This window comes from Panthera tigris, chromosome B2, assembly GCF_018350195.1.
Source record: "Panthera tigris isolate Pti1 chromosome B2, P.tigris_Pti1_mat1.1, whole genome shotgun sequence".
NCBI lineage: Eukaryota > Metazoa > Chordata > Mammalia > Carnivora > Felidae > Panthera > Panthera tigris.
This window is the reverse complement of record NC_056664.1, coordinates 134921175-134947440: the sequence shown is the minus strand read 5'-3', so window position 1 is coordinate 134947440 and position 26266 is coordinate 134921175. Positions and strand designations below refer to the sequence as shown.

The following is a 26266-nucleotide window of genomic DNA, read 5'->3' as shown; positions in this document are numbered from 1 at the left end:
CCCCACTCTCTCTCTCTCAAAATAAATAAACTTAAAAAAAACACACCATATATTTATGTATATAACTCTGTATTTAATTATGGGAGGGATGGCTGGTAACCACCAGTTAAGAACTCCTGGCTATAAAGACGTACAAGCGTATGCTGAATTCCAGAGTGAAGGAAAGGTATTCACTCGAAATGGGAATCAAAACCAAATTAAGAAAACAGAAAGCAAATTTAAAAAACCAAGGATCCTGTGTAAGTTTGAAATCCTTACAAATAGTTTAAAAATGAGATGATTTATTAAAGCCTAGAAACTCAATGTTGTTTTCTTTTTCTTTCTTCTTCTTTTTAAAAATATAACCCATGATTAGGGTTTGATGCCGAAGAAATGTTTGCTTTCATAGCAACGAATGGAGGTTAAGTGGACTCCCATGAGGACTACTGGCTAAAGGAGAAATAGAGATAGCGATCACAGGGACCACAGCACGCTCCCCCAAATTCTCATGGACTATTCCGGTCAAGTCTGAGAAATTTGCGCAATTATGTTTGACTGGTGAAAAGCGTGGGTTTGAACTGGGTAGGTTCACTTATACACAGATTTTCTTTTCGATACCTACAGTATTATAAAAATATTTTCTTTCCCTTATGATTTTCCTAATATATATTTTTTTAACATTTGTTTTTGAGAGACAGAGTGAGACAGAGCATGAGTGGGGGAGGGGGGGGAAGGGGTTGGGGGGAACACAGAATCTGAAGCAGGCTCTAGGCTCTGAGCTGTCAGCACAAAGCCTGATGCGGGGCTTGAACTCACGGACCGCAAGATCGTGACCTGAGCCGAAGTTGGCCGCCCAACTGACTGAGCCACCCAGGCGCCCCTCCCTTATGGTTTTCTTAATACTATTTTATCTAGCTGGCTCCACTGTAAGGTTACAGTGTATGATACACACAATACACAAAATATGTGTTCGTTGACTGTGTTTGGGCTCTTGTCAACTGTAGGCTATTAGTAGTTAAGTTCTGGGGAGTCCAAAGTTACATGCGGATTTTCAACTACGCAGGATGGAGGTCGGTGCCCTAACCCCCAACTTGTTCGAGAGCCAACTGTAATCAAATAAACTTCACTCGATTTTAAGTCTAAATGGAATATTGATTCCATTATCTTGGAATAATTATTGCAGAGTAGACAAAATAATTCCCTTCCTGTGTGTGTTGGGACACAGAAATATCTTAGACTAAACGTACTTCATGAAACCTGCAGTGTGGGGAAAATTGTAAGAGATGCCCGTCATCTCTGAAGGTTCTTCATTCATCAGTATGATACCTAATCTCATACGTGCATTGTACTTCCATCGAGATTCTCTTTATGGGCTTATCTCTCACACCACATTGTAAATTATTGCAGGCCAAGATACATGTCCTACATATCTGATTCCAAGCTTCTACCATACGTTACTTGACATATAGCAGGAGCTCAATGAACGTGTACTCAAGTAAATTATTCCAAAGGACTTAAATAAATCTTCGGTTACTTCTTCTCCAGGGTATTACATAGAACTGAAAATGCCAGATCATTTGCCCACTTTCAGTCTGACCCAGAAATTCTGTCAGATTGCTCTTTCTCTGTGAATTACCCTTTCAAACCCTTTGCCCATTTCTCTACTGGATTACTTGCTTTAAAAAAATCAATCTATAATCCTTGGTGGTTTATATATACTCCAATTGTTAGTCATTTGTCTATTACCTCTGCAAATGTTTTTTCATACTCGCTCTCTTGTTTTTTAAATCCCCTATCTTTTATCAGACACAATTTATTTTTATTAAAAAAATTTTAATGTTTATTTACGTTTGAGACAGAGAGAGAGAGAGAGAGAGAGAGCACGTGCGCACGAGCGAGCGGGGGAGGGGTACAGAGAGAGGGAAACGCAGAATCCAAAGCAGGCTCCAGGCTCTGAGCTGTCAGCACAGAACCCGACGTGGGGCTCGAACTCACAGACCGTGACGTCATGACCTGAGCTGAAGTTGGACACTTAACTGACTGAGCCACCCAGGTGCCCCCACAATTTATTTTTAAATATAATCCAAATTATCAATCTTCTTCTAGGTTTGGGCTTCTTACACAATAAGAGAGACAGACTTCTATAAACAATGACTCTTCTAAGGGTGTACATTTTCCCACAGGCTTCAGATAAACCTAGGTCTCCTGCATTTATCTTCCTTGAGACGATGTTAAAATGGGGCTCTTTTGGCTTCCCTTTTGTCTGAAGCCCCCAAACAGTGTCAGTTTTTCTCGCACTAAAGGCTGATACTAAACCTAGCAACATTTGCAAAGACATTGTTTGGAAACAGATTCTGCATCCTTTAGCCCAACAGCTCCCTTGAAGTTTCAAAGTTAGAAGCCACGAAAGGATTTCTTCAAAGAAAATGACCAGTGTGCAGAGTCCCATTGCCCACCCCCCCGGTGGAAAGGGTGCAGAGCTAGAGAGTGAGGCTTTAGAAGCAGGACTGGAAAGGCTCACTGAGGCAGAGACCCACAGTGGTCGACTGGGGATGAGTAAGCCTGCAGGCTGAAAGGAAACAGCCCCTGGCAAAAGAACAGAGACTCAAGTGAGACGTGTGTAACTGTACTCCCACCAACGGGAAGAACACGGGTTGAAGGTCTATGATGCCTGGAGATCAGGTATTGAGTTAGCAGCGGGACTGTCTAAAAAGGATATTGCCCGGAGGGTTTCTGCCAAGAGTGTGGGTCCTCTGCTGGAAGAGACCGGGTGGGTACCACTGAATGTCAAAGCTTCAACCCTGGAGGGGCCAGAGGCAGACTAAGGGACTAAGGACAAGATGATGGGGGACAGAGAAGAAGCCGCCTTTCCCTTCCCGTTATCGGTCAAAGGCAGGTCCAACGTAAGAGAGGAGACGCTTACATACGGATGAAAGTTGGAGTTTTCTTATTTTTGTGCGAGACGGCACACACGCTTTTTAAAATTAAAATGAGACTATTCTTATGGCAGAAAGTGATCAGAGGAATTAAAAAATTTTTTTTTAGAATTTCAGTTTTGCAAGATGAAGAGTCCTTGAGATGGATGGTGATGATGGTTCTGTAATAACACGGAAGCATTTGACTACTGAGTGGTACACTTAGTCATGGCTAAGACGATCAATTCTATGTTAGATGGATTCTCCCACAGTTAAAAATAAACTCACTAACCAAAGGGAAAGAAGAAACAAAAGAAAAAAAGGGAAAGTTAACCTTGATTAGTCACGTATCGGCGACGGAGAGGATGATAATGATAAGTGGTTTAGAATTGCTCTCACCCCTTGTCAGGCGCTGTGCGAGGGCTTAGCGTGCACAGTCTCACTTAAACCTGATTTCAAAGCTGTGAAGCGAGTCTTATGTAAAGCCCTATTCTACAGATAAGGAAACTGAGGCTAAGAAGGGTTAAGTTACCTGAAGTGACCCAACTTGGAAAGAGCCAGATACCGACTCTCGAGCTGGTCCCCTAAACCATCTGGCAGGGGACAGATTTCCGGCACTGGCTTCTCCCCCCGCTTACAGCCCCTTAAGACTAGAAGAGGTCACAGAAATCATCAGCGAAATCACTGACACTTCCCTGGTCCTCCATGGTTTACACAGCAATTCCTCATTTGATAGTACTCATTAAATTACTGCAAGGTATTCTATTACCAAAAGAGGAAGTTGAACCCTGGAGAAGTTAGGTAACTACCAGTTAGGGTCATGATCCCCCAGCTTCGATCTCAGGGTCACGGCTGCCCATCCACACGCAATTCCTCGTCCGGTCCAGTTTCTCACTTTTCACGTGAGAATGTCTCCCAGGGACACGCCCAGAGAGGCTAATGGTGTGTCCAAGGTCACACGGGAAGCTAGTAAGTTTTGCACGCCCCCTCAGCATACACCTTTAAAGATGCTTTGCCACGGAAACGCGTATTCTAGAAATACATGAGGACAAAGTAAAGATCGGTACAGAGAGCTCTGTCGGCACAAAACAGAGTGCTTTCTTCTAGAAGCTCTTTTATTTGTGGAGTGGATGCGTCAGGACCACCACTTCACAGAAGCACCCCGCTTTTCAGTGCCTGCCCTGTGCAGACTCCTTGTCCATTAGCTCTGCAATTATGCTGTGATCGATCGAGCAAATCCATTTCGACGGCATGTCTAGCCAGTCTTATAGTGGATTTGGTACCCCAGCAGCCAAGTACAGACCCGGAGGAATGAACCACATAAATTCTCATTTGATCCGGACTGTATACCTACAGGGAGTTCTTAAAAACAGTCTCAACAACCCTGAATGAACTTTATAATGGCTGGGCAGAAGAGTGCAGGGCTCAGAACCTTTTCTAGTGAAAGAACTCACTTCTCTGAGGTCGATAGGAGGCTCGTGATTAGCGCGAAAGCCGCGACCGTGAGACTTGACGATTACAGGCACCAACGTGGCGAGTGGAAATCACCCGTTGGCGCGTGAAGATCTGCCGGTGCGGTCTGTCTGATGCCAGATTCTGGCGTTTAGACCAAGACTCCTTGTTACCTGTTTGTCTTTTGTTGCCGTAACCTCGCGGGGGGCATCGGGGCCAGCAGTAGAATGGGCACATTCTACAGTAGAATGTAGTCTATGGCAGTCGCCCCCCCTTTCCGTCTGGAATGGCCAATGGAAACCAAAGAGAAGCAGACACCGCCAAGGGGAGCTTGGCAGCAGCAGACAGTGTGAAGTCCTACCAGTGAAATCTTCCAAGTCCATGGGCGGCAGGCTCCCCTCCGTCAGACACAAACTAATCCTCCGATCTGAGGAAGAGCAAACTGATTTCTACTGCTAATGACGGCGGACGTTTGGTACTTCTGTTACTCACACACAGATGACGACTCCGCACCTACGCTCCACGAAGGCCGGGCCGGGTCTGCTTCGCTCGTCATGTGTTTCCAGGCTCCGAGTGGCATGCCTTGCACATGCTAGGTTCGCGATAAATATTTGCTGAATGGATCAATCATCTCACTTGGTTCTCATAATAACTCTACGAGGTTTGAAACCATGTTGCAATCACCGCTTTACAGAGGAGAAAACTGAGGCTCAGAGGGTCGCTAAAAATGTGTCCCAGATCGCTCTGCCAGCGAGTGTCAGGCCGCTTATTCAAACCCATACGGACTTGACGTGAGAAGCTACGGTTCCATCACCACATCTAGTATAGACCAGACCACAGGGCTTTTCCAATATTGAGACCCTCTGTGAAAGGTGGGTCTGAGACAGTATGTTTCAGGTCAGAGTGGGTGTCGCTGTTTTTCTGCCACCGACTTTTAGACCTCTTCCATATTCTACAACAACTAAATTTACAAAGAAATGACTTACCCACAAATCCTTCTTCACCAACCAGTTTCAACGCGATTTTGTCAGCCAGCACTGAAGAGTTGCCATGGGCGATGTTAGCAAAGGGGCCAGCGTGCACAAACACAGGTGTTCCCTACGGAAGTTGAAGGACAAATTAAAACCCCCAAAGACAAAGGGAGGAATGAACCAAGGCGGTGAGTCACCGAAGCCATTCTGCTTTTATCAATACTGCACAGTCAGTGTACAAATTCTCGGGGTGCCTGGGTGGCTCAGTCGGTTAAGCGTCCGACTTCAGCTCAGGTCATGAGCTCGCGGTTTGTGAGTTCGAGCCCCGCGTCGGGCTCTGTGCTGACCGCTCAGAGCCTGGAGCCTGTTTCGGATTCTGTGTCTCCCTCTCTCTCTCTGACCCTCCCCCGTTCACGTTCTGTCTCTCTCTGTCTCAAAAATAAATAAACGTTAAAAAGAAATTAAAAAAACCCCAAATTCTCTCAAAGAAAATGAAAACACCCCGACTCTCCCAAAGGGCCAAATTCCTGGTGTATTCTCCAAGAGTGGTCATCCGACATTTAATGCTGAACTAGGAGAAAAGCTGTAAGAATTGATTATTTCCTACTATAACTTTGAGAAAGCACTCAGCTGACTCACTGACAGTGAAGTAAACCATTTACCTCCCTTCACAGTATTTGGCATTACAGTTTTTAAAGGAACAGAATTAGACCCTGATGGTCTAAGAGGCTTATTTAGGTGTATTTTTTCCTTCCAAAAGAAGTCAATCACTTCTAGAAAAATCGAAAGAAAGCAAAAAAAATCAATACAATTAATGAGCTGTGTGGAATGGCAGGACAACCATGTAACGTTGAAGTTCACTAGAGCCTAATTTTATATTTACACAATAAATTTGCTCTTCTGATTTGTAAAAATTCTAAGTCTTTCTCATTGTTTAACTGGCTTCCATGTTAAAAACCCGGTAACTATTCAGATAATAAAAGCAAAGAAAATTGTCCCTCTTGGTCAAATGCTAGAGCAATTCTTACTAAACAGGCAAAAGAAAACCCCACAACAATATAAGGGAATTATCAAAACCTTTAGATTTAAGTCGGTAAAGAAAATCTGCCAATATATTCACTTTAAATGCCATTTCTACACTTGTCCTTCATCAGGGAGAGCAGACTGTGGCCCTATCTAAAGGAATTTATCCACATGCAATCAAATGCTCAGGTTTTATTTCGAGCCCAGCCAGGGCCACTGGGGTCTGTATACACGAAGCCATGGCCCCACCTGTGAAAATACAGGCTGCCCCTTTACTGACAGGAGGGAAGACAGGGAGTGATGTGGCGTGGGGGGGTGGGGGGTGGGAGGCTGGGAGCCATGGAAAATTCCCACGAACCATGATGGGCTGCTGGCGGAACATATTTCAAAGATGAGAAAGCTGAACAAAAGCAGGAAGAAAGGCAGTGAAAGAAAAGTCATCTCTGAGAATGAAAAAGAGAAGAGTTTATCAAAGCCACTCTGTGAGTTCTCTATTTACTTTCCTTCCCGAAGTCCTCAGGAGGGACAATGACACGGTCCTCGTGAGGTCATACAAATGTCTGTAAAAATAAAGCTGGGAATCTGAAATCCAAACATAGGTGCCGACAGATATATTTATGTGTGTGTTTAGTGTCCAGACCTCTCTGTGTACTTATCTGTAATTTCTCACTTCTGTACAGATGAACCTTTTATTTATTTATTTATTTTCTTCAGTATTTATTCATTTTTGAGAGGGAGAGATAGAGCGCAAGTGGGGGAGGGGCAGAGAGAGGGGGAGACACAGAATCCAAAGCAGGGTCCCGGCTCTGAGCTCTTAGTACAGAGCCTGATGCACGGCTCAAACCCATGACCTTCAAGATCATGACCTGAGCCGAAGTCTGATGTTTAACCTACTGAGCCACCCAGGTGCCCCACAGATAAACCTTTTAAATGCTCTGAAGAAAACACTAAGTCTCCATCACCATCTCCCCTTGCTGTCCTGGAATATGGCTGCCTGTGTTAAGGTAGCAGAGCCGGGGAAAGTGTAGTGGGGACGTTACAGGCTCCATCCCTGGGAAGGCAGATGCCTTCACTTGTCTACACACAGCAGCACTCAGTGGGTCCACTGGTCTGAGAAGCATCAAACACTGGTCTGGTGGTGGTAGCGGTGACAGGGTATGACTGGTTCAGCATCAACACTTCACTATTCCTGAGATAACCACTGTAAGGACTAGATCGGCAGTGTTTTAATTTAAAACTAAAGGCCACACAGCAGGTTAATTACTAAAGCAGCATTAGAGCCTTGGTTTTGAAATTCCTATAGCATGGAGTCTGAATGGAAAACTTTATAGATCATTGTTAGACATTCAAATCCAGAGATGCTCACACACTCACCTAATATTTGTGGCTATGATACAGTATAGTGAGTTGAATACTTAGTCTAAGGAGCTCTGTGACTGGTCCAAAGATATAGAAATACCTACCATGAATTCAATACTTTATTTCATATGCAGAACACAGAGGAAAATAATGCAGGACCCGTCTTGGTTTCTCATGATGACAAGGCTATGGATATCCTCCTTAATGGACTTTTCCAATTTTTCCAAAGATTAATACCTCAATTAATCATTTGCTTACCAGAGCCCTCAGAGAGCTTTGTATAAAAGAGCCTCCTCAGGGTTGTGAGTGCAAGCCCCCATGTTTAGTATAGAGATTACTTAAAAACAAAACAAACAAAAAAACCCCCCCAAATCTGAATATTCTCCAAACAAGGTGCCGCATACGGCAGTGTGCCTTGAAAAAAGAAAGGAAAAAGAGCTTTCTGCTGTGCTGGAAATATTCAGTATCCGCACCATCCAACATAATAGCCACTGTCCACATGTGGTTACAGGGCACTTAAAATGTAGCTAGCAAAAAATCTTTTTAATTTTTTTTTAATGTTTAGTATTTATTTTTGAGAAAGAGAGACAGAGCACAAACAGGGGAGGGGCAGAGAGAAAGGGAGATACAGAATCCAAAGCAGGCTCCAGGCTCCGAGCCATCAGCACAGAGCCCGACGCGGGGCTCGAACCCACGAACTGAGAGATCACGACCTGAGCCGAAGCCGCATGCTTAACCAACTGAGTCACCCAGGTGCCCCCCCAATTTTTTAAAAATAACTATATAAATAGAAAGGTAGCTCATACGACTGCAGAACCAAATTTGAAATTGTATTCAATTTAAAGTAATTGAGGTAAAAATAACCACATGTGGCCAAAGGCTACCATACTGGACAGCACATGGATACATATATGGCTCACCCAGGGTTAAAATGTTAAGACATTTCCATTTCTCTGTCTTCTTAAAATATTCCACAGGGAAGTTCTTACTCTGGCCATACATGAGAATCACCTGGGATACCCAGGCGCTACCTCCCTGACATTCTGGCTCACTTGGTCTGGGTGGAGCCTAGCATTAGTATCTCTAAATCTTTCCAGGAGATTCTAACGTGCAGCCAGGACGGAGAACTACGGGTCTCCTGGCAACCAGTAGTAAGGTAACCCTTGATAACCTGCTAGGGGACCAACAGTCAAGGGTATTCAAACGTGAGCACTAAAGCACCATCCATATACTGAACAATGGTTTTTACGTTACAGGCTGACTTACATTCCTAGTGCCACTCGTTAGCCAGGTTCATTGGGAATGGTTAGGACCCACATAGCAGAGTTCATAAATGCAGGTATTTTAACCGAATGCTGTTTTGTTATTTTTTTTAAACAATGCCCATTGTCTGTTAACGTAATGACAAATGGCCTGGTCTTAAGTGAAAAATGGACACAAAATGTGAGTACAAGAATCATTTGGGAGCAGCCCGGCCCACTGACTCATTCCCTAATGGAAACTAGACTTTTAGAATGGGTTATTATCTTATAAAGTGCAGGTAATTTTTAATTTGAGAAAGATAATTATTTAAAACAATAATCTGATGATCCCAAATAATGATGATAACAGTATGTTCATTTTTGAGGGGGAAGTGTTACGAGGAAGCAGGGTCACGTCTCTAAGCTTTTTTCTTATTCACTCAGTTGTTTATTACACAGATCTGTATTTTTAGGAGCGACGTAGTAAAAATTAGTCAGCAGTCGTTTAATTATTCAACAAATGTTTGCCGAGCGCCTAATACACGCAAGGCACTTTCTAGGAGCCACAATCCGGTGATGAACCACGTGGAAAAGGTCCTGCTCTCATCCTGGTGGATGAACAAAGAAGTAGGGACTCTTACGCTGATACTCCCTGACGTGCAGAGAATGACAGGACAGTGACAGGACACAGGGACTGGGGCTGGGTTGGACGCAGTGTCCCGGGAAGGCCTCTCCAGGATGCTGATATGTAAAGGGCATATGATTTCACTCCTATGTGGAATTTAAGAAACATGACAGAGAACGTAGGGGAAGGGGAAAAAAAGAGATAAAAACAGAGAGAGAGGGAGGCAAACCAGAAGAGACTCTTAAATACAGAGAACAAACTGAGGGGTGCTGGATGGGAGGGGGCATGCGCTAAATGGGTGACGGGCATTAAGAAGGGCACTCTTTGGGATGAGCGCTGGGTGTAAGAGACAAATCACTGGATTCTACTCCTGAATCCAAGACTACACCGTATGTTAACGAAGTTGAATTAAAATAAAACCTCGGAAAGAAAAATAAATACAATAAAGGACATGAGTCCTAAAGTACAGGAGGGAACCAGACATGGGAAATCGGGTGTCTGCAAGGGATGTCCCGGGCAGGGAGAGGGAGGATGGGGGAAGAGGCAGGCAAGGGCCAGACCCTGCGAGGTTTCCAGCCAGAGGGAGGACCAGGGTAAACCACCCAAGGCTCTTAGGCAGGAGAGCAACAGAGCCCGATTCAGTTTCCGAGCTCTCGGGTGGCAGAGCAGAGAAAGCATTCTGGAAGGGAGAGCGGAGGCAGTGAGGCTAGCTGGGCGGGAGGGCACGCTGGAGGCCGGGCACACACACGGAAGAAGCCTCTGCAGGGATGGAGACAGGCTCCAGGAGGATTCCTAGGACTTTGGCTGGAACCGTGGCCAGGCTGAAACTCAAAGACCCTATTTGATAACTAAGTTTGATACGCAACGGCTCTTGGCAGGCACACCTACGACTCTGAAATTCTGAGGTCAGGAGATTCTGAACGCGAGTCTGGGGGGTCATCACGTGGCTGATGGTGGGGGAAGGGAGGGCTCACACTCGCCAACATTCAGAAGCTGAGCTGAGGACAGGCCAGCAAAGGGAACGGAGGGGAGGCCAGCAGGAGGTCCAGGGACACAAGGCACCACAGAAGTCAGAAGAACCAAGTGTTCCAGAAGGAAGAAACATTACCTGCGTCAGACCTCGCGAAGAGGCCACATGGACGGGGACAGAGAAACGAACACTTGGTCGCATGGAGCTCACGCTGCGGGAGGCAGAGGCCCCACGGAAAGGTGCTCGCGCTCTCCCCTCCCCGCGCCCTCAACTGCGCACCTTCCTGCTCGGTCTGGTTCCACCATTTCTGTCCTGGTGTCCTGCGTCTGGATTCCTGCTCTCGGCGGGTGCCCCTCCGACTGCACAGCACGTTCCTGCCCAAAGGCTTTGCACTAACTGTCACCCTCCGCCCGCAAAGCTGCTCCTCACACACAGCTCGGTCTCTTGCTTTGCTCCCATCTCTGGTCACCAGACACCAGCCAGACACACACACACACACACACCCCCCACATCGCTCTCTGCTCCCTCAACCCCTCTGACTTTTCTTCTTCAGTCTTTGCCGGCGGCTGACATGCTACATATCGACACACTTCTCTGCCATCTGTCTCCCCCACTGAAGCACAAGCTCCGAGAGGGCAGGGACTTGGTTGTCCTGAGCCACTGCTCCAAGGCCTGCCTGTGTCGCGTGTTAGATGAATACCGAACCTTCATAATGACCCCATTAAGTTAGTCTTCGGTACCATCATCCCTTCACACGGGAGAGAACAGAGGCGTGGCCAAGGTCACGGTTAGCGAACAGCAGAGGGTACGCTCAAGCCGAGCGTTCTATCAGCTGAATGAACGAATAAATGGGTGGATATTGTTTGTCTTGCCCCTTCCTTCTCTTCTGGTTGCCTCCGCCTCCCTTGAGTGACCAGAAAACCAGACTGGAATACGGGTATTTTGATGAGAAAATTTAAGTTCGATGAAGACAAGGGCAGGGCAAATCTTACAAAAGCTTGCCTGGGGAGCATTTCTTGGCATACGCTGCGTGTTTTTGCTTGGGGGGGAAAACCCCCCCAAACCCCAAACCTAATGGATTATGAAAAGCTAAGTCCAAAAAAGGCAAAAGAGAAAACATCACGTAAACGTGGCTACATAACTTACTGAGGTGTTAGATACGGCGTTTTAAAGTCTCCACTCCAGTCAATTAGTACTGCATTACCTAAGGAAAGAATCTGTAAATACACTTTTAAGTTTGTTTTTTTTTTTTTTTGGAGGACCAAGGACTTTCTCGGATGCTCCCTGCGGGCTCACGTTGGCTGGAAACGCTCACGCTGTGTGGGGGGTGCACAAGCGATCCGATGAATGCGAACGCTGTCAACAATTTCTATAAAAAGAAAATCACTTACTTCTAGGGTCTGCATCAGATTTGGTTTTATTGCATCTTTCATCAAAACCGTCAATGCGCCTGTGACCCCCTAAAGGAGAGAGGAAAAAAAACCTGCTTTAAGTGACTGACAAAAGATCATCCGTGCAAAGGTGAATCTCACGGCCATTTCTCACCAGCCCGCCTCGGAGGTGGGCATTCCCACAGGCTGCTCTCAGCTCAGAGCTATGGGTACCACGGCTCTGGCGGCCGTATCCTTCTCTCCCCCACCTGAATGCATGTCAACCATTCTGAGATGTGAAGTGATAGAGAAATAGCAGTCCCTGCTTTTTTTTTTTTTTTTTAAAAAAAAACACCTTCCTTGATGGTGTTTAAGAGGCTTGCCATACAGCAGATCTTTCAGTCTGCCTAAAAGTGTCTTCTGGCAAAACACACATTATTTTTTCATTATCAGAGATTATACTCTTGCCTGAAGAAATCAGACAAAGTATGACAATAAGGCTATTTACTGAGTGGGAATGGAGAAGGATAAAGGGGAATGTCCGAAAGCACCCATTTTTCTCAAACCAACCAACGAACACTTGGTTTCCCAGTGTTTCATCCCGCAGAGCCAGAGGCACTCAGAAAACTACATTTGGAAGGCTTCTCCTTTTCCATCTCTCATGCTGCCTGTCTGCCCGGAACAGAGTTGATGCCGCCTGTGTATAAAATGTGGCTACCGCCCCCTCCCAGTCCTACAAAGCTCTGGGTGAGGCCCCTACTGTATACCCTTCCCCATTCCTGGAAAAGACGGGAGAAGGGAGAAACAGAGAAGAAATCTGAGAACAACCGGAAAAAGTGTGCCAAAGAAGGCCACAGAGGGAGCTTTAGAGAAACAAAACAAAACAAAACAAAACAAAACAAAACAAAACAAAACCCTTCCACCTCTTCTACAGACACTGGGCAAATGCCTTCAAAACACTCGTCCGTGATTGTAAGGCTACGATAGGAGTAAATGCACGGCAATGTCGCCCCTGAAAGATAAAAATGCCACGAAACATATCTCAATGTATCAGGTGGCAGAATCTAGCCGATCTTCCTCTTTTCAAAATACGTGAGTCAATTACATTCTCCCTCCGCGTGGGTGATGCCTCTTATCTTGTTGCGCCCAACACACTGACTGTCATCGAGCCCAAGCAAAGAGAGCAGCTCTGGTGCGGTCATGGCCACTCTGGTCCGTTTGCTGAGTCCAGGGGGACAGAGTGTGGACACATTCCTCCAGAGGATGGCAGAAGCGATCGTCTTATGAGAAACTTCCAGAAGCCATTTATTCCAATTCTCATGGCAATACATAAATCCTTTTGACCAAGAGCAAAGTATATAAAAAGTTATAAAACGGGTGCCTGGGTGGCTCACTCGGTTAGGCGTCCAACTTGGGCTCAGGTCATGATCTCACGGTCTGTGAGTTCGAGCCCTGCGTCGGGCTCTGTGCTGACAGCTCAGCCTGGAGCCTGCTTCAGATCCTGTGTCTCCCTCTCTCTCTCTCTGTGCCCCTCCCCCCGCTCATGCTCTGTCTCTGTCTCTCAAAAATGAATAAACGTTAAAAAAATGTGTTTAAAAAAAGCTATAAAATAGTGAAATGAAAAGATAGATGCTCTAAAAATCCTTCCTTAATTTTTTATGAAAGACTAACTATTGGTAGTTCCAGGTTGATGAAACACAATTGGAAGAAATAGGTGCTTTTTATGAACAAGGAAAGCAAAAGATGACCCCAAAGAGTCAACTTTGGGTTTATTTCCAGATCTGAGACTTGTATCACACACATACAAAATAAATCTAGGGAAACAATATTTCCAGATTAAGTTCCAAACTATTCTTGATACATATTTATTAATACCCAGTATTAAGAACATACAAAGAAATATATTGATACAGAAACCATAATATGTTTAGCTTACACAGTTGACAAGATATTGATAATTAAAAAAAAAAAAGATTATTTATTTATTTATTTATTTAGAGAGAAAGAGTGCAAGTGGGAGGGGAAGAGAGAGAGAGAGAGAGAGAGAGAGAGAGAGAGAGAGAGAGAATCCCAAGCAGGCTTCACGCTGACAGCACAAAGCCTGATAAGGGGCTCGATCTCACACGAGATCATGACTTGAGCCAAAATCAACAGTCGGATGCTTGGCCGACTGAGCCACCCAGGCTCAGTTTCAAAAATACCATACCTTTACAGCAACCTGGATTTGGGTTTTCTCATTAAGCTTTATTCTAAGCATCCCAGGGACTGCTGATAAAAACACATTTAATTTAATTGACATATTTAATATTTGATTGACAAGACCTATGTGATGAGTCAGTCAGGTTCTCAGAAGCAGCCAAAAAGTAACTTTTGGCAAAGGATTCCAATTACATCCTAAGCCCCTGGAATTAATAAAATACTAATTTGCCTTTTTCCTCCCACAACTGGTTTCCAACTGCCAGGGAACATCGAGCTGCCATCATGGTATGTGACCCGGATGTGGGAAAGTCAGCTGAAGTTTGGAGCGTGGAACAGCTTTCCAAACGCCTGTGTCATACCCTATGCACTTCGAAACAGGTCCAAGCACATGAAACAACTATGCCATCAATGGGGTTTAAGTTCACAGAAAAGGTGGTGATTCCGAAGAGGAAGAGAGATGAGCACGCCAAATTAGAGGAAGCCCAGCAAGAGACAGTGATGGGCCAGGACACCATGAAAGCTCAAAGAGCATCACTGAACTCAAAAGGGAGCGAGATGGGGAAGACTGATTAAGGCAAGATCCGGTGTTATGATGTAACGCCCAAATGTAAGGCACAGGGTTAAGAAGCCAGGGCCAATTTTCACTTCACCTTTCTTTTTGGTTTTTTTAAATGTTTATTTATTTTGAGAGAAAGAAAGAACGAGTGGGGGAGGGTCAGAGAAAGAATCCTAAGCACGCTTCACGCTCAGCACATGGAGCCTGAGGCGGGGCTCGATCTCATGACTGTGTGATCGTGACCTGAGATGCCATCAAGAGCTGGATGCTTAACTCACTGAGCCACCCAGGCGTCCCTGGCTTCCCTTTCGTGAAGGGGGAGCCACTTACTTCTTAGGTCTTTTGAAAGGCGATTTGTCCTCAATTTAAAGCTGGCACAGATCACCCTTTGTAAAAAAAGCCGAGAGCTAACAGGAGGCCGCCCCACCCCAGCCAGGGAGCAGAGATCAGGACAGGCAACGATCAGGAAAGGCTTAGGAGATAAATTTCATGTGCTTTGGCTGCAGAGAGGTACAAACACATTGCCGCATGACAAACAGGTTGGTGAGGGACAAATGTGTCTGCAGAAATCATCTGAATTTCCTTGACACACGCTGGTAAGAGGAAAACCCTCATTCTCCTGAACCTACCACAGGGACACGGCGAGCTCTCCTGAGTTCCTGAGAAGGACACACTCACCAAATCTTCTGCTGTCACGGGTTGCCCATTTTTGTCACTGGCCACCACCATTCTTCCCAGCCGCTCCTTCATGTCCGTGAGGCTGTCGGTCAAGGCCAGCACTGCCATGATCTCGCTGGCCACTGCGATGTCAAATTGTGCCTGAAAAGCAGAAGTACTGCTCACTGACCATGTCATCTGGATGGCCATTTGTACAAGGAGCCATATTTCAGTAAGTAGGCTCCCGCAGGCCTGGGGTCTATCCTCCATGGGCCCATCTTCCTGGGGGTCTATCCTCCATGGGCCCATCTTCCTAGGGGTCTATCCTCCATGGGCCCATCTTCCTGGGGGTCTATCCTCCATGGGCCCATCTTCCTGGGGGTCTATCCTCCATGGGCCCATCTTCCTGGGGGTCTATCCTCAATGGGCCCATCTTCCTAGGGGTCTATGCTCCATGGGCCCATCTTCCTGGGGGTCTGTCCTCAACGGGCCCATCTTCCTGGGGGTCTATCCTCCATGGGCCCATCTTCCTGGGGGTCTATCCTCCATGGGCCCATCTTCCTGGGGGTCTATCCTCCATGGGCCCATCTTCCTGGGGGTCTATCCTCCATGGGCCCATCTTCCTGGGGGTCTATCCTCCATGGCCCATCTTCCTGGGGGTCTATCCTCAACGGGCCCATCTTCCTGGGGGTCTATCCTCAACGGGCCCATCTTCCTGGGGGTCTATCCTCAACGGGCCCATCTTCCTGGGGGTCTATCCTCCATGGGCCCATCTTCCTGGGGGTCTATCCTCCATGGGCCCATCCTCCTGGGGGTCTATCCTCAATGGGCCCATCTTCCTGGGGGTCTATCCTCCATGGGCCCATCTTCCTGGGGGTCTATCCTCCATGGGCCCATCTTCCTGGGGGTCTATCCTCAATGGGCCCATCTTCCTAGGGGTCTATCCTCCATGGGCCCATCTTCCTGGGGGTCTGTCCTCAACGGGCCCATCTTCCTGGGGGTCTATCCTCAACGGGCCCATCTTCCTGGGGGTCTATCCTCAATGGGCCAATATTTCTGGGGGTCTATCCTCAAAGGGCCCATCTTCCATTCACAAGTAATTGGAGTGTCTAGAAACATGTACAGTCTTGTGCTTGGTGCTCCCTAGGGTGGGCTCCCTACTGTGGCCACAACTGTTCTTTGATTTGTTCTGCTGAGTAGGACTCAGCCTGGCTAGGCCCCTGCTGTTCCCGCCCATGGCACCGTGTGGTCTGCTTTTGTAGCATGTCTCAGATTTGTAATCAATGATTAACGTGACTGTCTGTCTGATGGCTGTCTCTCCACTTCGGGAAGTAGTGCCATGAAGGCAAGAACCCTGGGGAGGCTTTACTCCTGGGTCTGCAGCATGGAGGACTGGGTGCGAAACCCAGTGGGCAGTCAATACATATTTGCTAAATAAATACCTGCCGACCGCCTCCACTGTCATTCATTGGTGTGTCAAGGGGGTGGCATTTGTCCAGCAAAGAGCTGAGGGGCAGACAGCGCAAGATGGTTCTGAGGCCAGTTTTCCAGAGTTAGAGCTTCACACAGCAGTGTGGACACCAAGTCAAAAGGTGACACAATCAATTTTCAGCTGCCCACAAGGGCTTGGCCACATCAGACCTTGAAGCACCCAGCAACGAACGCTGGACAGGAGCTAGTTTCTGTGAAATGTTCCTGGGCTTTCCTAGTCCCTCTTCTGGATCTCACTCCAGGCTGGACATAGGCCAACAGGAACTAAAAGAGAAACAAGGAACGCGCCTTCCTCCTCTTTATAGTCCAACCTACTGGACAAAAATCACTTCATTAGACTCCGCCTGAATTTTCTTCTTCCTGAGGGGCCATGTGAGCCAGACAAATTCAAGCTTACACAAGGAGAAAATGGCTGTGCCCTGGCAGGGTCACCCTATGAGACATGTTATTGTCCACTTCCTTCACTGACAAGAAAGGAAATGAAGGGAAATAAGGAACTTTCTGGATACTTCCAGGTTGAGATTTCATTAGTCACTGAGGTACTGAAAAAATAGTACCTGAAAGTCAAACACAAATATGTTCAATTATCACTTTTTTTTTTTTTTTAATGTTTATTTATTTTTGAGACAGAGAGAGACAGAGCATGAACGGGAGAGGGTCAGAGAGAGAGGGAGACACAGAATCGGAAACAGGCTCCAGGCTCTGAGCTGTCAGCAGAGAGCCCGACGCAGGGCTCGAACGCACAGACCGCGAGATCATGACCCGAGCCGAAGTCGGACGCCCAACCGACTGAGCCACCCAGGCGTCCCAATTATCACATTTTCAATATAACCCAATCCAAACTATATATAATCCAATATAACCCAACCCAATCAGTGACTTTTCACTGTATCATACTCAGGATTCTCTATACCACCATTCCATTATAAACAGTGCATATAAAACACGCCTGAAAATTCTGAGGCTTTCTTTATAAACCATAAGACTAGAGATACTCTTATAACATTAACTATGTAATAATAAGTAGAATTTATAACATATAAGCTCTTCGTTTGTAATCATTATAATTTTAAGGTTTTGCGCCTTGAAGAACGTTAAAAATGAACTAAAAGAGAAACAAAGAACATGCCTTCCTCCTCAAAATTCAGCCACTGGAATTGGGTCAATTTAAATATTCTCTTTTTGAGATGAGTCGGTGGCTCAGTCAGTGAAGCAACCAACTTTGGCTCAGGTCACGATCTCATGGTTCGCGGGTTCCAGCACCGTGTCGGGCTCTGTGCTGACAGCTCAGAGCCTGGAGCCCGCTTCGGATTCTGTGTCTTCCTCTTTCTCTCCCCCTCCCTGCTCGCTGTCTCCCTTTCTCTCAAAAATAAAGAAACATTAAAAAATTTTTAAAATAAATATAAAAAATAAATACTTTTAAAAAAAAAGTTTATTTTGAGAGAGAGAGTGAAAGCACAAGTAGGGGAGGGCAAGAGAGAGAGAGAGAGAGAGAGAGAGAGAGAGAAGAGAGAGAATCCCAAGCAGTCTCTGCGCTGTCAGGGCACAGCCTGATGCGGGTCTCAAACTCACCAACTGTGAGATCATGACCTGGGCCAAAGTGCGACGCTTAACTGCCTGAGCCACCTAGACACCCCAATTTAAATACTATTCTTATTCATTGTATCGGCTGAATGCAGTACCTATGCTCATTTCCGTTTTGCAAATAAAGTATTTCAAAATTATATGAAGAGATTTTTATTGTTTTTCACAAATTCAAACAAAGAACAATATGCAATATTGGAAGTAGTTGAATCAACACGGCTTTTCCGGAAGGTAACGTGGATAGAAATGTGTATCATCATGGGAAATCTGCTTCTTCTTGGACTCTCCAGTTACAGATCTGGGAGTCTGTCCTAAGGACGTCATCAGACAAGGCACACAAATATGTGTGTATGTTCCTACAGCTTATGACAGCCTGACATCGTAAACACCCTACGTGGCCATTAACAGGGAACTGGCTGAACTGATTACACTACGTCCACAAGGTGAGATATCACACAGCCATTCCAAAATGATAATATAGATCTACCTTTATTAACATAAAAATATATCAATAGAAACTTATGGCTTAAAAAAACCCAGTTAAAGCTCTTAAATGTAATCCCTTTTGATTTAAAAATATGTATGCATAAAGCAATGAGATATAACCTTGAGCAAGTAACTGGACATTATATGCCTGCTTTTCCCATTTGCAAACCAGAGAGATGCGTAAACGTGTGTAACGAGCTAAAGATACAAGGCGTTCAAACCACAGCCATGGTTAACCTCCCATCTCTCCAGTACTGGTTATAGTACAGAAGTACACAGAGGAAACGTGAGAGGACTTCCTTACTGCGCCCCTCATTCTCAACCCTCTTTACAGAAGTAATTCATGTCAGAGGTCGGTGTAATCTTGCTAGCTTCCGTTCTTTATGTGTATATACATACATGAACATGAATGAATGAATGTCTTCCTATCTTTCAGAAGCTTCCTGAAATTATATGGCACTGGTTCTGGTTTTCCAGCATGTTGGAAATCGGTTCATGTGTGTGGGTTCCAGGATGCAGAAGAGTCTGGGGGGTGGAGGGGGGAAGGTGCACGGGCTTAGCCGGTCTTGATTCAATCCGCATATTAGCTATTTAATTCAAAATATTTCAAACGGCCCAAAAGACTATTAAGTATGACAGCTGAATACTGCAGTAAAAGTGATTATTTTTTCCCTAATAAAAATCTGACAATGTAAAGGCCATAAATCTAACACCATCTTAAAATATAAAGTTTATTATATGTAAAAAAACAAAACCCCACACAAAAAACGAAAAAGGCTTGCCGGGCCTGAGAAATTGCAGAACGATTTCGTGTTCCCCAAGCATCCCTCTCCACACTGGAGATCTAATAAAATGAAGATAAACATCGTAATTCACCTTCAACACCTTCTGCACTTGGGCAGTAAGACACTGTCCTCAAAAACACTTCAGGCTATGAAACCAAATAACGAAGGTGTTTATCCTTTGGTTTCCGAAACTTGAGTCATGTGTTTGGGATTTTCTTTTCGTCAGTTGTTATGCGGATGTCGCATTAATTTGGCAGATTTGCCGCAAAATATGTAAAAATTTATTTTCAAGGGACACCCTGAGTGGCTCTTCCCGGGATGATAAACAACTACAATGACACAGAAAAAGGCTGGTAAGAAAATACCGGGGGCCTTTCCATCTCCTGATTCTCTCCGGGTCCTGCTGAGGAAGCAACGCCTTGAAAGGATGAGAACCCCCCAGGCCACAGCAGGCGGCGGACCGAGAAGAGAAAAGCAGAGAACCAGCTTCTGGGTCAGTGTAAGCCAACCTAGGAAGAACAGAGCCGGTCCCGCGGGGAAACGCCACGTACCTGCCGGGAATACCCCTTCTCTGTGTGCGCCTGCCCGATCGTCATTTTTCGTAGAAATCGGTCATTTGTGTCCAATACTGAAAAAGAAAAAAAAGCATATTCAATCAACAAGGAGGGACTGGCTGCCCCGTGTGTGTCTGGAGCTATTGTGAGTGCCAAGGGAGCAGCGGGGAGCAAGAGACAGCTTGACCTCCCGGTGGGTAGACACAGGGAAGGATCGGGTAAACCAGAAAATACCGGCCGGCGGTAAGCGCCTTCAGAAGAAAACAGAGATGGCGTGATAGAGTGTGTCAGGGGGTTGGTGAGGGTGGGGTGCCAGTTTTCGACCAGCCAGTAAAGGAAAAGCATTTCTGAAGTGGCCACATTTTACACCGAAACCGACATCACCAGAAGCGGCCAGTTAAGTCTCTGAAAGGGTTAAGCGCTGACCCACCCTGTGACCCAGCAACTGCACTCCTAGGGATACAAGCAACCGAACCCGAAGCAGGGACCTGAACACATATTTGCGCACCCACGCGCACCGCAGCACGTTAAGAAACGTGAAGATTAAAAACCGACACACAAGACAGAGACCAGAAAGGAATCCTGAGGATTCCTGGCCTCTAAATAATATAGAACTAAAGGTGGAATGAGAAACCCATTTATTCACTCCAGGAATATTTACTCGGCCAGTTTTGTGCCAGGTGCCGTCCCGGGATGCAAAGATGAACAAGACATCAATCTCTGATCGGGGGATCGGGGGCTTTTACGGGCACAGGGGAGAAGAGGAGGGTACGAGCGAGTGTGGGTCCGAAGGGTCCCTTTAGCACTACCGTAATAGGTCTTGAAGAACATCCAGAGGGTGCCTAACTTACTTATAATATAATTCTAGCACCACCAACAGTTGGCTCCCGTTCTGGGCGGTACAAGGCGCAGGGCCACTATTTTGCCTTCGGCAGAACAACTGTCACGATTCCCTGCGAGGCTGTTGGGACAGCGTCGGGAACCAACAAGCTGATGTTGCTTCACTGTGGATAACTGAGGCGTGCAGGACCTTGGTCTAATGGCCAGGAGATGGACGAACCAACGAGACAGGGAGAAGGGAAGATTGTAGGCCCCAGGTGAGGTTGGCGTGGGGGACGATGATCAGAGAGGCAAGGGCTCCCGCTGCTCTAGGAACCACAAAGTGGCTCGATGCTTACTGCTGCTTCTGTTGATGTTAATTGTTTCTGGAATAGCCTGTTGGCTCTGGTCCGGTCCTGTTGCCAGGCAATGAGGCCTATAAGCCTCTGATGTGAGGCACAGGATCAAAGACCTACCACTTACACTTCTTACAATGAGCGCAAAGGGAAGGGCTGGCCATGAAATCTGCGACGTTCATATAGTCTGCAAAGAGTGTTCAGCCCCGTGTGGTCCCTGAGTGTCCCTCTCTAGTTCTCAAATCATATGAGGACCTAAGCTCATCACCAGGGTTGTGCTATTTCTAGGTCAAATCCTATATTGCCTTATAAAAAAACAAAACAAAACAAAACAAAACAAAACAAAACAAAACGCTATATAAAATGTCCCCAAGTCATTTGATAAAGAGTTCCATTTTTTTTATATTAATTCATGAGAATAAGAGTCAAACTACTCAGCAAATGTCATTCTAAACTCCTTCAACCCAGGTGGCTTACCTATATCGATAATATTTTCTTCACTTTAGTGCCAGGAACAATAATATAATTCTAGTATTTATCTGGAATAATTTTTTAAAGTCGTCACTTCCATTATTAAAAAAAAAGTTAGCAGGCTTCCCAATAAAATGTTGATAATATTCATATCCATTATTAAAACTGCTGTTGGTCTGTTAAATAATAAATTACGGTTCATCTACAAAGGAATATCCTAGGTCCATTTAAAATTACCATTACAACAAAGAGCTAACTGAATGGAACATGCTACTTACGATACAAATGAAGCTGGTGGGAGGGGGCACCCGGGTGGCTCAGGTGGTTAAGTGTCCGACTCTCGGTTTTGGCCCAGGTCATGATCTCACGATTCATGAGATCGAGCCCCAAGCGGGGCTCCATCCTGACAGCACGGACACTACTTGGGATTCTCTTTCGCCCTCTCTCTCCGCCCCTCTGCCCCACCCCCACCGCACGCATGCATGCACATTCTCTCTCTCAAAATAAATAAGTAAACTCAAATAAATAAGACAATAGGATCTAAAACCTACACACCTAAGTTAGAGTTATACACAAAATCCAGATGCACAAAAAACCTGAACAGTATTGTTATTAGCATGGCAAGATGTTTCTTTCTTTCTAGACATCTCCGAAATCTTGATCATGTTATTGGTTTTATTAATAAAAATTTTTTTGAATTTCCGAAACGATGTTACTCTCCTTTAGTTTGGGCGACAAAGACACAGAAAGCTACATCACACAACCATTCCGTATGGATTACTTTTGGGTGGTGCTGTAGGGTTTGCAAACCACTCTCATTTTGCAGTGGAGCCGCGCAAGGCAGACGCCGGTATCATTACTCCATTTTACAGAGAAGAAAACCGAGGAAGTCATTTGCTAATGGTTGCACGGCTCATAAATGGTGAAGCCAAGACTCAGCTTCTGGTCTTTTTCTCTCCACCTCACGGTTTGTGGGAAAACACGACACTGTTAATGAACTGGCTGAATGGATTCCCAGAAGAGAAGCTTTGGGAAGGGTCTAGGCAAGGAGATGGGTTGGGGATGGCCGGCCAAGGACAGGCAGAAGGAAGAGGCTGTCTCGAAAGCAGACAGGGAGCAAAAGCGTATGGGGCCACACTGTGATGGTGCTTCAGGCCAAGCGGCGTGATGGCAATTGTACCCACACAGGATTTTATCACACACCACGGGGGCTTCTGAGTCAGGAAGGGACAGAACGTCTCTACACTATGAGCCTACTGAACTGGGAGAAAGAAGCTGACGCAAGCACGTTTATTAAAAGGCGCTTGCGATCGATCAGGCATCTGATAAAAATGTTCTGGAAGTGGGAAGGAATGAGGAAAGTGAGCGGGCAGGTCTGAGAAGAACACACAGCAGGACCGGGAATACGGACCAACTCACCCTTCCGAGACACCTTGGGGATCATCACCCGGTACTACCACAGAGGAGAAAAACGCGGAAATTTTCCTTGGCCATGTGTTAGGGGGAGCGGATGGGGTAGAGCCAGTCATGAAGGAGCATGACGCTTCCTCCTGAACAGAAGGCGAGGGTGACGATGGGGAAATAAGAGGGCTTGGGACAAACAGAGGGATCCCAGAACACGAGCTGGGAGGACAAGGGGAAGGAAAGGAAACCACGTGCTCGTGGAAGTGGGTTACGAGCTTCAGCTGGAGCAGACCTCATCCCCGACCCCACAAACGGCACGAACCTCGCTGCCACGTGATGGTGGAGGGCTCGATGTTGAGACGGGCGAATTTACTCATTTCCTCCTCCGTCAGCGTACTTGGATCAGTCTTATTTATTCCCAGTTTCTAATGATGAAGACGAAAAACGACGTGATCAATTTTGGAAGGAATAGAAGGCAAAACGTAGGGGCACCTGGGTGGCTCAGTCAATTAAGTGTCCAGCTCTAGATTTCAGCTCAGGGCGTGATCTCAAGGGAGCTGTCAGCATAGAGCCTGACGTGGGGCTTGGACTCACTGCGAGATCATGGCCTGAGCCGAAGTCGGATGCTTAACCGACTGAGTCACCCAGGCACCCCAAGGGGGTGAATTTTTAAAATCGATTATTACCAACCAGTGCCTGTAACTTATACCACAAGTTAGCTTTTAGTCTCTGAATAGAGCAAGGGGGAATCCATGGGATTCCCAGGACAGCAGCAAATAGCACCAGGAAATAAATGATAAGACGGATAAGAGTTAAGATTACTTCCACTCGCACGACCGTAGCATCTTGCTACAACAAAAACTGATAGAGATACATTTACAGAAGCCAGAACTTATTTCCTAGAAATCCAAGAATATAAGAGAAGGACTCTTGGAAATTTGATCTGTCAGTTGACTACGGTGCTCCACACCTACAAAGCAGTCCTCCCGGTTTACGGCCGAAGGAACAGAGACCTTCAAAGGGGAACTAATCTGTCCGCTTGCCCTTTGGTGTAGCCGTGTCTCAGGCTTCTCCTTCTATTCTCTCTCTGTTATATTGCTCTGTCTCTAGAGTTTAACGTCCCAAAGAGTGTCTGAAAACCCAAATCAAGTTCAAAATTGCTGGCTTGGACAATTTTTCTGATTTGTTTCTAGGACATTTTCTTGTTGAAGAGCCACCAACTGGAAACTTACTTTCAGCCGAGCAAGTTGAATGCTTGAAAACTCTCGAACACCATTCACTAAAGGAACGAGTCGATTATACAGCGCCTAAAAACACAAAACAAAAATAAAGCCCCACAAAAGTGTAAGGGCCAGCTAGGAACTTGGATAATTCACAGGATATGACAAAGCTCATTACATTTATAACCAAATTGTTTAGATTAGAGACCCTATTAAAATTCTTGGCTGATATAAACAATGTAGCCTTAACTTCTATCATTTCAATAAATCTGACTAGATCTGAAATCATGCACATTGCAAAAATGTTGCATAAATATATATTTCTTGATCTCTACAGCCTTACAACCAGCAAATTAATATTTATCTGTACTTGGCTTCAAAAACGCACAAGGGAGTTACTTTAATTGGGAGGAAGTCAAGATCCTTGTAAACATGCCAGAAAGTCCCACGTTTATCCACGGTCCACGCCCATGAGGAAGTAGCACCTAGTGCTCTATCCCTGTCAGGTGTGTGTTTACCTCAGCTGCATGCACCTGAACTCCAACAAGGAGGTCTAATCTCATTCACAGTACATCTAGAATGGCTGCATGTAACATTACAGTCAAAAAGCTATCTTTCCAATCGCCTTAGTACAGACTGGAGATTGACCTTTGGACAGAAGGAAGAGAACTGGTCTACCGATTACCTTCAAAACCGAAGTCCCATCTCAAAGAATATTTGCCTTAAAATTACAACTAACATAATTCACCCAACGGCTTGGCAGTGGTCATAAACTCATTTGAGAATCTGACCCAAGTAGGGATCCTCTCCCCAAGAAATAAGGATATACAGAACTCACAAAATTGTTAATACAATTTCAGTTTATCGGCCCCACAAAGTTTTCCCATGAACTCCTCAAGAATCCAGAAATCCCAGGACAAGAGGCCCAAAAAGGCCAACGAGAAAACTTCCTCACCTTGTCTGTTTGAGTGTTTTCATGCAAAATCCTTGTGTCAATAGCGGCGGCCAGCAGGTTATTGGCGGCAGTGATGGCGTGGATGTCCCCGGTCAAGTGAAGGTTGAACTATAAAAGAAATGAAAACCTCTTTCTACTTGTCTCAAACAGCCGGGGCAGTATTCAAGGACTTCCCGAACAAATAAAATATTGCACGAATTACACAGCCTTATAATGAGCTAAGTCTGTAAAACAACTTAAATAAAAAAGCTGTGAGATCATAACCCGAGCCGAAGTCGGATGCTTTTCGGACTGAGCCACCCAGGTGCCCTCTAAGGCACTTTGTATTTTTACCTCCCTTCCAGGAAAGTGTTACCAACATCTGCCTCCCAGTAATGTATAAAAGCGTGTTTCAATCCCTCACTGGTAAAATTTAGTATTATTACTATTTATTTTTTATTTTTATTTTTTTAATTTTTTTTTTTAACGTTTTATTTATTTTTGAGACAGAGAGAGACAGAGCATGAACGGGGGAGGGGCAGAGAGAGAGAGGGAGACACAGAATCGGAAGCAGGCTCCAGGCTCTGAGCCATCAGCCCAGAGCCCGACGCGGGGCTCGAACTCACGGACCGCGAGATCGTGACCTGAGCTGAAGTCGGCTGCTCAACCGACTGAGCCACCCAGGCGCCCCAGTATTATGACTATTTAAAAAAAAAAATCCAGCTGTCAATTTGACAAGTAAAATAATTGCTAGTAGTTTTAATGTAGACCAATTTGATTATTAGTGAAAATAAACAATCAACGATTAGTCAACAGCTCTTTGCTGATGTTTGCATTGAATCCTT

The 26266-nt window shown here is 45.6% G+C and overlaps 1 protein-coding gene across 2 annotated transcripts in view; it reads right to left on the bottom strand.

Annotated features, from left to right (window-relative positions):
* The window catches only part of MTHFD1L (methylenetetrahydrofolate dehydrogenase (NADP+ dependent) 1 like), a 185735-nt gene that overhangs the window by 105176 nt on the left and 54293 nt on the right, over positions 1-26266 (bottom strand). For both annotated transcript variants that reach the window (XM_042987318.1, XM_042987319.1), the window contains exons 14-20: positions 25443-25550; positions 24500-24574; positions 23590-23692; positions 20215-20291; positions 15339-15479; positions 11927-11995; positions 5333-5444 (exon numbers count right to left, since the gene is read on the bottom strand). In XM_042987318.1, the coding sequence (XP_042843252.1) occupies positions 5333-5444; positions 11927-11995; positions 15339-15479; positions 20215-20291; positions 23590-23692; positions 24500-24574; positions 25443-25550 (685 nt within the window). The remainder of the gene's footprint in view (positions 1-5332; positions 5445-11926; positions 11996-15338; positions 15480-20214; positions 20292-23589; positions 23693-24499; positions 24575-25442; positions 25551-26266) is intronic.